At 40.2% G+C, this 14,150-nt stretch overlaps 1 protein-coding gene across 1 annotated transcript; it reads left to right on the forward strand.

Annotated features, from left to right (window-relative positions):
- Window positions 1–318: 318 nt before the first annotated feature.
- LOC107277075 (wall-associated receptor kinase 2) lies at window positions 319–10,167 on the forward strand. The gene is made up of 3 exons (XM_066312642.1): window positions 319–922; window positions 1,034–1,245; window positions 9,112–10,167. Exons 1-3 carry the CDS (start codon window positions 319–321, stop codon window positions 10,165–10,167), a joined length of 1,872 nt encoding a protein of 623 aa, XP_066168739.1.
- Window positions 10,168–14,150: the final 3,983 nt, after the last annotated feature.

Raw genomic sequence — 14,150 nt, forward strand, 5'->3', positions numbered from 1 at the left:
TGCTTTTCTAAAAGAAACATTCAAAGGGGTCCTTCTAACACATCGGTCACTATCAAGTTTTTATTTCTAACCAAGTTATACAAGGTTGGAATACGTAATTTATATTGACTAACTTGGTAGACTTTGCAGGTCTAGTTATGAATGTAGTGGGAGGACACATGCATGACAGCTAGATGCATGGCTGAGTATAGTAGTAGTTAATTAGTAGCTCGATGATCGATGATGGATAAGCGGCCGGGCGGCTATATATATATATATGACTGTAGGCCAGCGCGCTGCCAAGGAAGAAGTAGAGATAGATAGGTAGATATGTGGTGGATGGTGTTGAGGGCAGTAGCAGTATCAGGGGCCCTGCTGCTGCTTGTGGTTGTGGGTTCTTCCGCCGCCGGTGCCGGTAGTGGCAGCTGCCAGACAAGGTGCGGCGACGTGGACATCCTGTACCCATTCGGCATCGGCCCCAACTGCTCCCGCGGCGTTGGGTTCGAGATCGAGTGCAATACGAGGAACGGCAGCGGCGACTTGGTGCCGACCCTGGCGGCCACCAGCTTGAGCATCGTGCAGAACCTGTCGGTGGAGTCGCCTCCAATGGCGAAGGTGATGCTGCCGGTGGCATACAAGTGCTACAACGACCCAACAAAAACCCAAGATTTCAACGGCGAGGTAGAGCTGAACAAGACCGGCGTGTACCGCATCTCCGATGAGCTGAACATGCTGGTCGTCCTCGTCTGCAACACCATGGTGTACACCAAGAACGGCAACAGTGAGGGCGGCCTATACCCGTACCTCTACTACACCGGCTGCATCGCCTACTGCAACGACTCTAGGAGCGCACAAGACGGCAAGTGCGCCGGTGCCGGCTGCTGCCATGTCGACATCCCCGGTGGCCTCACCGACAACACCCTCGTCTTCGACTCGTGGAACCGTACCAAGTAGGTAGATTTCAGCCCCTGCGACTACGCCTTCCTCGTGGCCAAGGAGGAGTACGTCTTCCAGAGGTCTGACCTCAATAAGGACCTGAACCGGAACATGCCAGTGTGGCTGGACTGGGCCATCCGCGACGACGACTCGGCCTGTCCTCCGCTGGCGCTGGGGAAGAAACCACCAGCTGCATCGTACGCCTGCGTCAGCGACAACAGCGAGTGCGTCTTCTCCACCAACGGCCCCGGTTACTTCTGCAGGTGCCTCCCAGCCTACCATGGGAACCCTTATGAGTATTACGATGACAAGCAGGGCAAAGATGTCTGGGTACGTACCCATTATATACTCCCTCCATTTCTAAATATTTGATACTGTTAACTTTTTAGCTAGCACATGTTTGACCGTTCGTCTTATTCAAAAACTTTTGTAAAATATGTAAAACTATATGTATATATATAAGTATATTTAACAATAAATCAAATGATAGGACAAGAATTAATAATTACTTAAATTTTTTGAATAAGACGAACGGTGAAATATATTTTAAAAAGTCAACGGCGTCAAATATTTAGAAACGGAGGGAGTATATATGTATATGCAGCCCACAGCAATTTATATTACTAACTCTTAATTAGTACTCCCTCCGTTTAAGGTTATAAAACTTTTAACTTTACTCAAAGACAAACTCCTCTAAATTTAACTAATTTTGTAGAAAAAAATAGTAATATTTTTTATTCCAAGACTAATATATTATAAAAATTTATTCAATTATAGATTTAATGAAACTATGTTGGTGTTATAAATATTACTAATTTTTTTTTATAATTAGTTAATCTTAGAATAATTAAGTTAAAACGTATTATAACCTGTCTGAAACGGATGAATTATATATACTACCATGCATATGTGTGCAGACATCAACGAGTGCCTAGCGCCCGAGCGGTATCACTGTAACGGAGTATGCAACAACATCCCAGGCAATGACACGTGTCATTGCCACGCAGGTTACCAGTCTAATGATGCAAAGACACAACAGTGCACTCCTAAGTTCCCCGTTGCATCAAGAATTGCACTTGGTACGTCCATATATACGTATTGCATCTCTATTAATTATTAGTTCCACATTTATTAATTTGTTAGTTTCAAGCTTATATTTTATATTAAAGTAAATTTCACAAAACTACATGTATTTTGACCAAGTTATCACAAAAATATGCATATTTAATATTAAACTTATCATAAAACTACAACTTTTGGAGTTTAAATCCCTAGCACCATTGTTATGGTGGAGTTATAAACATTATTACTTTGTGATTAAATTGGTTCTAAACCTATAGTTTTATGATAATTTAGTTGCTAAACGTGTAGTTTTGTGACACTTCATCTTAAATGTGTAGTTTTGTGATAAATTTGATGTTAAATGTGTAGTTTTGTGATACACCAAGTTAAATCTGTAGTTTTATGATAGTTTGGTCATAGTATATGTGGTTTTGTGAAATTTACTCTTTATATAATTAAGCACCTACAAAATGAATTATTAGCTAACTAGGTCAATGGGTGTTTATTTGAAACTTTACAAAATATATACACTTTAAGCAAAACTCATAAATATAAAAGGGATTATAAGGTGCTAATCCATGATTCATCATTGCACAAAAGGATCGATTGTACGTAGTAAATCCAGACTTAATTAATTAGCTCTGTCCTAACCATCAACTTCCATGAGGAAACCAAGAGAATAACTTTATAAGAACGAGTACAATATGTAAATGGACTGTACAAATTACTACATCATATTTATATGAGAGAGAGAAAAAACGGGTTACAGATTTATAGCCAGCTACAGTGATGACTCTAATAAACCATATGAGAGATGAGTGGATTAGGTATTAATAATGTAATATATATTGATATTAGATATTGACTATATATGATAGTTTATTTTTTTAACTAGTAGTTGGCTATATTATTAAACTTGCTATAAGATTAAATTGTATTTTTTTCAAATATTCCAAGCAATAACTGAGGTAACTTTCATAATTAAAGCATGTTACTGTTACACGACAAAAGTGTTTGGACTAGCGTCCACGTAACACATAGTAGATTACAGCATCCTATATATATGATCATTTTATTTCTACGAAACCAAAGCATTCATACTAATTTACACTGGTGGAGAAAGGGGCTTTATTCCCGGGTGGGAACCCCCTATACTCCTGGTTATCCGGGACTAAAGATGCCCATCTTTAGTCTCGGGTGAAATAACCGGGACTAAAGATGGTGAGAGCAGTCCCGGTTGTTTTTTTTTTCTCAAATCGATCTGCTCCCTAAATATCCTCAATCATATCCTCAAATCATCTAAAGAGAAAACTAGCATCACAGATCTAGAAAGAAATGCATCACAGATTCTCAAACAAAAAATACATCACAAATCCTAAAAGAAATACACCACAACTCAAATATATCCCAGATCAAATCCAATATCACATACATCACAGATCAAATCCAATCCAATATCACATACATCACAGATCAAATCTAATGAATCACAAATTAAAAAAAATCCGGCAGCAGAGGGGAGGGTGCCGCCGGCCTCCCGTCCTCTCGCCTCCGCGCCAGCATGGCCGCCGCCGCTTCCGCACGGCCGGCCGCCTCGCCCGGCCGTCGCCGCTCCTGCCTGGCCGCCCGCCCGCCCGCCCCGCCCGCCGCGCTCGCCCGGCCGGCCATCGCCACTCCCGCCCAGGCGCTCGCCCGCCCGGCCGTCGCCGCTCCCGCCTGGCTGGCCGCCCGCCGCGCTTGCCCGGCCAGCCGCCCGCCCAGCCGCCGCCGCTCCCGCCCGGCCGGCGCTCCAGAGAGGGGAAAGGGGCGAACGGGAAAGGAAGGGGAAGGGGAGAGGAAGGATCAGATGGGAAATGAAGGGGAGAGGAAGGGATGGAGAGGAAATATTAATGAGAGGAGATCGAGAGGAGAGCGGATAAAGATGGCGCGCGTGGCTCGAGGTGCTCTTTCCTCCCGGTTGGTATAAACAACCGGGACTAAAAATAGATCTTTAGTCCTAGTTGTTTATACCAACCAGGAGTAAAAATAGTTGGGGTCTGTCTTGAGCCCGACAATTTCTTGAACCGGGAGTAAAAATAATTTTTAGTACCCCTCAACCTAAAGATCAAAAAAGTACCCCTCAACTTTTAAACCGGGACTAAAGATGCTTTTTAGTCCCGGTTTTTATTAGAACCGGGATTATTGTGAAATTTGGCTGACCGACCAAAGATGATTTCTCCACCGGTGTCAGTCTTTAAAAATTATTAAAATTAAACTAGTCATCATCAACCTATGCAAGCATGGGGTTTTACCCTTTTGTTTTTGTGTTAGCCATAATGAATTATGTTTTGAAGGATATTCCCTCCATTGTATAATATAAGTTATATTGAATTTATTATAAGTCAAACTTCTTATTTAAGTTTGACCTAGTTTACATAAATATATAGGAACAATTTTAATACAAAATATATACACTATGAAAATATAATCAATGATGGATTTAATAAAACTAATTAATTTGATGTAATATATGTCAGTATTTTTTTTATAAATTTAATCTAACTGGAAGATGTTCGACCTGTGACAAACCCAAGGTGAGTAATAACACTAGTACATATCCTTCTATATGTGACGGGCTCTAATATGCTTAGAAATAGCGGACCGTCACAAGGAAGTCATCTTAATCGGGCCGAAAAGTGCCCGATTTAGATATGGTCACACAGACATGTTAGATGGGTATAAAACTTAAGCCCATCACGGATGACACCTATCAGTGACGGGCCACAACTTTAGACCAGATTGAGATAACATTCCATATCTCAAACGGGCCTAAAGTTGTGGCCCGTTACAGATGACCATCATCTGTGACGGGCCACAACTTTAGGCCCGTTTGAGATAACATTCCATATCTCAAACGGGCCTCAAGTTGTGGCCTGTCACAAATGACCATCATCTGTGACGTGCACCAACTTGAGGCCCGTTTGAGATAACAACTAGGCCCGTCACAGATGACTCATCAGTGACGGGCTATATACTTAATCTCTATCGGGTATTAACTAAAGCCCGTCACCGATGACTATTTTTCCATTTTTCATATGAAATGGAAAAATAATTTTACTATAGCAAAATAATTTTACGGGTAGTAAATGATTACAAATGGAAAAAATGTCAACAACAAAGTTGTATAACTTATCAATATTTACAACTTTTAGTTTGGTCATTTTTCAATATAACATTTTTTTTGAACAATTTGAATTTGAATTTAAAAATATGACAACTTCAAACAACATTTTCAAATACTAAATGATTTCAATTGAAAAAGTCATCAACAACAAAGTTGAATAACTCATCAAGATCTAAAACTTTTATTTTTGTTATTTCTTCATCTGACAAAATGTTAGTAATATTATTCACAAATTTTACATATATGTGTTATAGTTTATAAAACCAGATAAGAGATATGTTAATTTTGTTAACAATGTTACTATCACTTTGTCGCATGAAGAAATGACCTAAATAAAAGTTTTAGATCTTGATGAGTTATTCAACTTTGTTGTTGATGACTTTTTCAGTTGATATCATTTAGTATTTGAAAATGTTGTTTGAATTTGTCATATTTTTAAATTTAAATTCAAACGGTTCAAAAAATGTTATATAGAAAAATGACCAAAATAAAAGTTATAGATTTTTATGATTTATACAACTTTATTGTTGATGACTTTTTCAGTTGAAGTCGTTCACTGATCTAAAATTCTATTTGAACTTTTTAAACTTTGAATTTCAAATTTCAAATTGTTTAAATAGAGTCAGATGGAGAAATGACCAAAATAAAAATTTTGCACCTCAATGAGTTCTACAACTTTGGTTTTGGTGACTTTTCCATTTGAAATCATTTAATAACCCCAATTTGACATCCTGGCCTAGGGCATAATAGGATTAATAGAATACTCGTACCAACATGTTACAATTACTTTTCCGGTTGAACTTCTCGCGTGAGGGCTAGCCAAAAAAATAAAATTTATTTATTTTTGGAATATACTCATCTGTGACGGGCATTAACTCTAGCATAAGTTAATGCCCGTCACAGATAAGGGTCATCCGTGACGGCCGTTTGCCCGATTGAGATAGCTCTTCACATCAGTGACTTCTAGCCTGTGACGGACGCCATGCCCGATTGAGATGGGGCTTACCGCCCGATTGAGATGAGGGTATCCGTTCTAGTGTAATATGAAACGGAGCAAGTAAGTATTAGTTCTCGTGTAAAAGTTGGTAAAAAAATGAAGCTAGCTAACCATAGATGCTTGTGCCGTTTACCTAAAAAATTTTCCATGCACAGACTACCAATACAAATTGATGGTTTGATGCATCAAACGCAAATGCATATCACTAGCAAAAGTTAGGCCTCGATCGATATAAAAGCTTCTGGTGCTGATCACTTTGCATAGAGTACATCTCAAAAAGCTACAACTATTTTATCAAAACTAATAGTTTTTTTCTACAAACTTGAATTAGGCATTTCGGAGAACTACAACAGTATTAAAGTATGTTATCAGGAAGTTGCAATTTTATATGTTTGGACTAATTTGGACCCACCTGTCACACAAAGATGCATTACTTATGTTGTTGCTAGGATAATATTTAAAAAAAGACCCGCACAAAATAGTGCAAAGTTTTGTATTGATATAGCAGAAAAAAATACAAGTTTATAGCCTTGGAAGTCTATAGCTAGGAAAAGAAAAACAACACATCACGCTTACAACCGGAAACCCACTATTGAAGAACAAATAGGTACATGGCTCCCCTATGGAAAGAGAACCTCAAACGATGCCTCCATGGAGGATACGACGCCGAGAATGCCACCATCATCACCCGTCCTGCGACAGGACGTGGTTTTCACCTGAAGAAATCCATTAGAGGGAGGGAGTAGGAGAGATTCTGCAACAATGCACCAAGGGAAAGCAGCACCCGCAAGCGTTGCTGTTGTCGACCCAAATAGGCTAGCTTTTACCCGTAATCTTCCAACCGCCATGCCAAAATTGCACCTATTCGCATCAGCAACCACCACCAACTGAGCACCTTCAATGCACAACCACCATGCCAATGCCTCACCCCCAGCCGGCCATCAAGTAGGAGCTCGACGTCTGGCACACCCAATCTCCATCCACACAATTGGGTTGGCGAGGGCGAGGGTGAGAGATAATAATGGATCCCCTCTCCCCCGCACTAGCCAGCTAGCATGGCCATCTTATGGCGGCAAGGCACTACCACAAGAGGACTAGCATCTAGATGAGAGTCCGCCGCAAGCCTGCACCCCCACCTCACGCCGCCGCCATAGCCACCTTGGCCAAGCCCACATCACCGCCACCATAGGCCACCCGATTTCACCGCCATCGCCTTGCCCTGAAATCGGCTGCCGTCACTAGATCATGCGGCCGCACCTCGCCAGCAGCACCATTCCATCGGTCGTAGCCGCGTCTCGCAGCCACCGGTAATCACTGCGTCATCGTCCTCCCATCACTGGCTGCGCTGCTTGGCACTGGCTGTGCTGCTTGGCACCTCCACAGCTACGCACCACCTCACCATCTCCACGGCCTTACTTTGCTTCGCCACTCATGCCACCACCCACTCCCCTGCTAAACCCCGACGAAAGCCGCCACCTGATCTGGCCATGAAGGTAAGGATCTAGCCACGGTTGTGACGGATTCGGTTGCACCTACCGGATCTAGCCGTCGCCTGATCGCCACGAGCCGCCTCACGCCGTCGCCTGGCCACATTGCGTCTTCGCCCTTTGTCCATCCCTGCACCACTGCACTGCAACGCCACGCTGGGTCGCGGCGCTGTGCCACCTGTAACAGCCCTCCCTCCAGAACCGCGTAGCCCAGCCCAACCAACGAGCGGGCCCACTTACACACACCACCCCACTTACACTTTCGTCCTCGCTTCGTGTAAAAGGGTTAACCCGGGAGTGATGTCGTTGGAGGGAAGAGGCCTTATAAGTCGGTTCCACTCGTGCTAAACTAGCAAGGTGGTACTAAACATGCGCACATAGCTCACATGGGCCACACAGGCCTAATCCTTATTGGGCCGGGATGTCACACCACCTCTCTCACATGAGTGGTGGCTCGCCGCTGGGAAAGATTCCCTATTGCCGTCATCCCGGCTCGCTCCGTCGGCGGTGAGTTGAAGATGGGTCTGGGGGATATGGGTGGGGCGGCGGCTAGGGCTTTCACCCCGAGCTGCCCGCGCGGGAGGGCAACACAGGGGCGTAGTTTGCTAGGGATAATATAATCCAAGGCGGCGTTGATTTTTTTTGGAGAAATATTGAATCATTTGATTATAGAAATATTTGTTGATGTTAATAGGATGCACTCGTAGAAGTTACCCATTATTACGTAAGAACTAAAATTTTCATATTAATTGGAGAGAAAATTCAACAATAATCCATCTTTGTGAAGTATCTTAAAATCCTATGAAAAGGAGAGAATTCCTATACTTTCAAAAGGAAAAAGAAAGGAGGTTTGAATTCTCCTCCACTTTGTTAGGTGTGTTTGTATCTATCTCTCTCCCCTAACATATTCATGTGATCTAATAACTCAAGTTTCACAAACTGTATGTTGAAATTTCTTAGTTTTTCACGTGTTTTTCCTATTTCTGCGTTTTTTGTTCCTTTGTTCCAAAAGAGTTGGAATAAAATTGAATACCCACAAAAGGAAAGCCCAATTTATTGGATTAGCATGACAATAAATCCAATTCGTAAACAAATCTAATCCCTAACATCCATGCATAACACGCATTAAAAATATGTATTAGTCCATATTTATGTTTGAATTAATACCCAAATTGAATTCCATGTTGAGATCTAGCTCCTAAATTTAAGTAGTTATTCTAAGAGAGTTTGCAATTGAATTCTACTTTGAGATCTTTTTCCCTGTTAAGGTGAGAATTTCTAGTATTTTCTTTTTCCAGATTATAGTGTGGGAATTTTTAGTTTTCGTATGCCCTAAATTTAGCTTTTTTAACCTTTAGAATCATCAGTAACTAAACCAAAATGGTAATAACAATTGACATGAATTTGTTTTCTTTGTAGGTGTCTGCTTGGGTTTTTCCTTCCTGATTGTCACTTTTCTTATCACACTTGTGATGTTTCAAAAGCAGAAAATGAATGAATATTTCAAAAAGAATGGTGGTTCAATACTACAGAAAGTGGACAATGTCAAGATTTTTTCCAAAGATGAGCTAAAAAAGATCACAAAGAACAATTCAGAGGTTCTTGGTCAAGGAGGCTTTGGTAAGGTATACAAGGGGACTCTTGGAGATAATACTATTGTCGCTGTGAAGACCTCAATTGAGGTAAATGAAGCACGAAAGGATGATTTCACAAATGAGGTAATTATTCAGTCGCAAATGATGCACAACAACATTATCAAACTTTTGGGTTGTTGCTTGGAGGTGGATGTTCCGATGTTGGTATATGAATTTGCGGCTAATGGCAATCTGCAAGATATTCTCCATGGTGATGGCAATATCCCTCTACCATTACACTTACGCCTAGACATTGCAATTGAATCTGCCGAAGGTCTAAGATACATGCACTCCTCAACTAATCGTACCATACGACATGGCGATGTCAAACCAGCCAACATACTTCTAACGGATAAGTTCATCCCTAAGATATCAGACATTGGAACTTCCAAGCTTCTTACTGTAGACAAAGACTTTACCATGTTTGTGGTAGGAAGCATGGGCTACATAGACCCAGTGTTCCATAAGACTGGTCATTTAACACAGAAGAGTGATGTGTATAGCTTTGGAGTTGTACTACTTGAACTCATAAGTAGAAAGCCAACAATATATGGTGAAAATTGTAGCCTGATCATTGAGTTCCAGCAGTCCTACGATAAAGAGAATAGTGGGAGAATGATGTTCGACAAGGATATTGAAATTGAAGAAGACATCCTCATCCTTGAAGAAATTGGCAGGCTGGCAATGGAGTGTTTGAAAGAAAAGGTTGAAGAACGACCTGATATGAAGGAGGTAGCAGAACGACTAGTGATGCTGCGAAGATCTAGGAAGGGTGGGCAAGGAAGTTATAGTATAAGCCCTCAAAACTTTGAGGAGATCAGCATCGAGGGGACTCCTAAGAGCTTTGGTGCTGAAATCAGTGAAAGTAGCAATGCGGCGGTTTCTGCACCAGCCACTCCAGCCAACTAAGAACTTTCCAATATCTGAATCAAGAACAATGAGAGAAAAGTTAAAATTAAGAATATATATATATATATATATATATATATATATATATATATATATATATATATATATATATATATATATATATATATATATATATATATATATATATATATATATATATATATATATATATATATATATATATATATATATATATATACATATATATATATATATATATACATATATATATATACATATATACATATATATATATACATATATATATATATATATATATATATATATATATATATATATATATATATATATATACATATATATATATATATATATATATATATATATATATATATATATATACATATATATATATATATGTATACATATATATATATATATATATATATATATATATATATATTCTATCAATGTCATTTTATTAATTTGGAGTAAATTTGTGTATTCAAACATTTGTATCCAACTTATGTTTTCTATAACTAGCACAATGCCCGTGCGTTGCAACGGATTCTAAATAACATTCATCGATATAAATTAAAATTCTAAGCCACATTTTACAATTGGACTGAAAGAAATATGGTTAAATTAAAATACTAAACTATATATCACAATTGGACCGAAGGAAATATAATCATATAATAACAACATAAAACTACAAATAACTTTGGCCCGAATGATAATTAAAAAATTTTAATATTTTTTAATAGATCAAATAGTGCTCAAATTAATATTGTAAATGAAAAAACAACTGAAATTAGCTAAAAAATTTTTAAAAAAACTTATTTCAGCCCATATATGCAAATCCGATCTATGCATTAATTATGAACATATACCCGTTCATTGAGATAAATTAGAATTTTTCTGTTATATTCATATTCATATTGTTTAAATATTATGTGAGCGGTCCAGGAGCATGGTTAGGCTAGGCCAGGAAGGAATAGTGCCTTCGTCCATAGATGGTGGAGGTTGGTAACAAAGAAAATCAGATCAACATGAATGCGGTTGGCAATGACGTGGTACTGATAGAGGGAGGGTAACGGCAAGCTCTGGGGATGAACACGATTGGATGTAGGGGTTACTTTTTCCTTGAACGCGTAGGAAGAACGAAAGATGAAGAAACAAACGACTAACACTGTCATCGTCTTCCCTAGCCGAAACAAGAAACAAAAGAGAAAGGAAGATGGGCGCCGATTCTCTGGTGACCAAACAGCGGCAAGTAAGTTGGCCAGACGTGTCCCACAATATGACTCATCTATAGATGGTGGCGGTTGGCAATGAAGAAAACCTGAATAGCAGGAACAACAATGACGTGGTCCCGACACAGAGAGAAATGACAACGACGAGCTCTGGTGGTGAACGCACAATGAAGAAAACCAGAATAGCAAGAACAACAACGACATGGTCCGACGGAGAGAGAAACGACAATGACGAACTCTGGTGGTGAACCCGGGCGGGTGAGTGCATCAAAACGCGTTCTCAGACGAGGGGATTCCATTTTCTTTGAACACGCAAGAGGGAGGGAATGCAGGGGAGAAGAGGGGCACTGGGAAGAGCAATGAAGAAAACCAAAATAGTAGGAACAACAACGACATGGTCCCGACGGAGAGAGAAACAACAATGACGAGCTCTGGTGGTGAACGTGCGCAAGTGAGTGCGTCAAAACGCATTCCCAGACGAGGCGGTTCCGTTTTCGTCGAACGCGCAGGAGGGAAGGAACGCAGGGGAGAGGAGGTGCGACGGGGAGGAGGGGGCCAAAGAGGAAAAGGGTTGTGAGGGGGAGAAGGTCTGCGGGTGAAGGGGGAGGGCACACAACGGGGGTAGATCGGACGATTTTTTGGATCACGAGGGAGAGAGATGGAGGCCACCAGGAGGAGGGAGCGGGGAGCGGGGATCGGGAGGAGGAGGCGGAAGCGCAGCAAGAGAGGGAGTCGCGGGAGGGGGACGGACGAAAGGGGCACACAGAAACCTTGCATATTTTTTAATTAGGTATAGATTTGAAGCAACATGTATTGTTGTGCTGTTGAAAACATATCTTGTTCTTTATTGTTGTGCACTAGTATATTGCACCATATGAACAATGATCTATATCTACTAAAGTTTACTTTTTATATATTACGGTAAACCTGCATACTAATATTTACCAATACCAATGGAAATGGTTAGTAATAAACCCCTACCACTAAGTTTGATAATATATTTTGTATTCTTTTATGCAGGAGTTCGGTTAAAGTTTGCACTTAACGACTGTCAACAACACCGCAACACTTATCCTTTACTTGTCCCTGAGTAAAGCTCATTGAATTCAATAGAGCAAAAGCTTCATGTATAATGATGCAAACATAGAAAGTATTCCAAGCTATACTTGTACCTATGAACTTTTGAAGTGTCTTCCATATCATTTTCGGTGTTGAAGAATGGATTGACCTTGATTCAAATCGCCTTTACCTTCTGTTGGTACTCCCTCCATTCCATAATATAAGGCACAACCACTTTTCTTAGATGTTCCATAATATCAGGCATACATGCAAGCATGCAATTAACTATGACATCTTCTCCATTAAATTATTACTTTTTTAAATCCTCCACTCTCATGTTATCTAATCCTATTTTTACATGCATTAGTATTTATTAGGATGATCCAAACTACAAGATAATAATAATTATTTCTTGGTCTTTGGATTAAGGGTGGTTGTGCCTTATGTTTTGGAATGGAGGGAGTATTTCATAACGACATTACTAGAAATATAATTCCCGACAATGACGCAGAAATACTTCTGGTGTATTATGGTTACAGAGTTCATCCGCAAGCGCACGGATATACCATTATAGCATTTCACCCGAGAGTATTCTAAGGGTATCGTATTTTTTTAATCACGTGGGAAGATTATAATAGAGATAACCATACTAATAATTTATATATTACTTGTAATAATCAAAGTCTAAACAAGGGTTAATGTAATCCAAAGGGTAGAGTGACACGAAGCAAAAACATTAATACTCTCATACATAATTATCTAAGCTAAGTGGAAAAAAAATAGAAAGAACTTATTCCTATACTTCAAGTATATATACATATTATACATGCATCCTAGTTATATGATTACTTAGCTAAGACCCTCTTTCTAATGCCCTCCTGGTGCTTCGAGAAGCCACCCCTGATTGCCGAGTTTTTAACGACAGTCCGTCATGACCATCCAACTGGGGCTAAATACAGAGGAGTATCCTCCCCAGGAAAGTAAGTTAGGACTATATACACGCGCGGAGGAATACCTGTACTGAGCTATCACCAATAGCGGCCCACCTCGCTTCCGCATCATATAACCCCAAATAATGATATCCAGTAATCTAAACACCACGCTTAAATTACCAAATACTACTCTAATATCATCGTCATGACATAGAGCCATCGTATACACGATCATTATACCCACGCCATTGCATTACCCAGATAAGCTAGCATTGTAACCAAGATAATTTGGATATACAATAAAGTTGGTATTCATATACTCAGAAAGTAATATAATACTAGAGTAGTATAAAGAAGAATATTCTAATAAAAGTACAAGTCTTACAAAAGAGAGCGGAGCTACTAGAGCCATACCCGAATCATTCCGAAGACTTCCCGGACTGAGATTCCTATTCTATTCATACTCCACTTGCTTGAGAACACTACTAAACTAATAAGAGAGCTTGATTCTTCTTGCTTGAGGTGTGTGTTGAAATGGACAGAGTGAGGTCTTTATATAGCCTTGTAATGATGGTTATGGCGGTTGGAAAGGTCGGTAATATCCTCCAACCGCCATAGGGGAGCCATCCACACCGTCCAGCGCCAACCCTGGATCCAGCGGCTGCACGGCAGGTTCAGTCGAACCCAGGGGTTCAGCCGAACCCTGGGCTGGGCCAAACCAGCCCAATCTCGGTTGGCGGCCTCCTCGTTTGCTCCTCTCCGCAGACTTGTGAAT

The sequence above is a fragment of the Oryza sativa genome, chromosome 7 (genome assembly GCF_034140825.1).
Source record: "Oryza sativa Japonica Group chromosome 7, ASM3414082v1".
Classification (NCBI taxonomy): Eukaryota; Viridiplantae; Streptophyta; class Magnoliopsida; order Poales; family Poaceae; genus Oryza; species Oryza sativa.

Excerpts from the sequence above, each read along its gene's own strand:
- LOC107277075 (XM_066312642.1), top strand. The coding sequence starts at position 319 with ATGGTGTTGAGGGCAGTAGCAGTATCAGGGGCCCTGCTGCTGCTTGTG. Across the intron at positions 923-1,033 it reads CGTCTTCGACTCGTGGAACC|TGTGGCTGGACTGGGCCATC; the intron begins GTACCAAGTAGG and ends GGAACATGCCAG. Across the intron at positions 1,246-9,111 it reads AGCAGGGCAAAGATGTCTGG|AAAATGAATGAATATTTCAA; the intron begins GTACGTACCCAT and ends TTTCAAAAGCAG.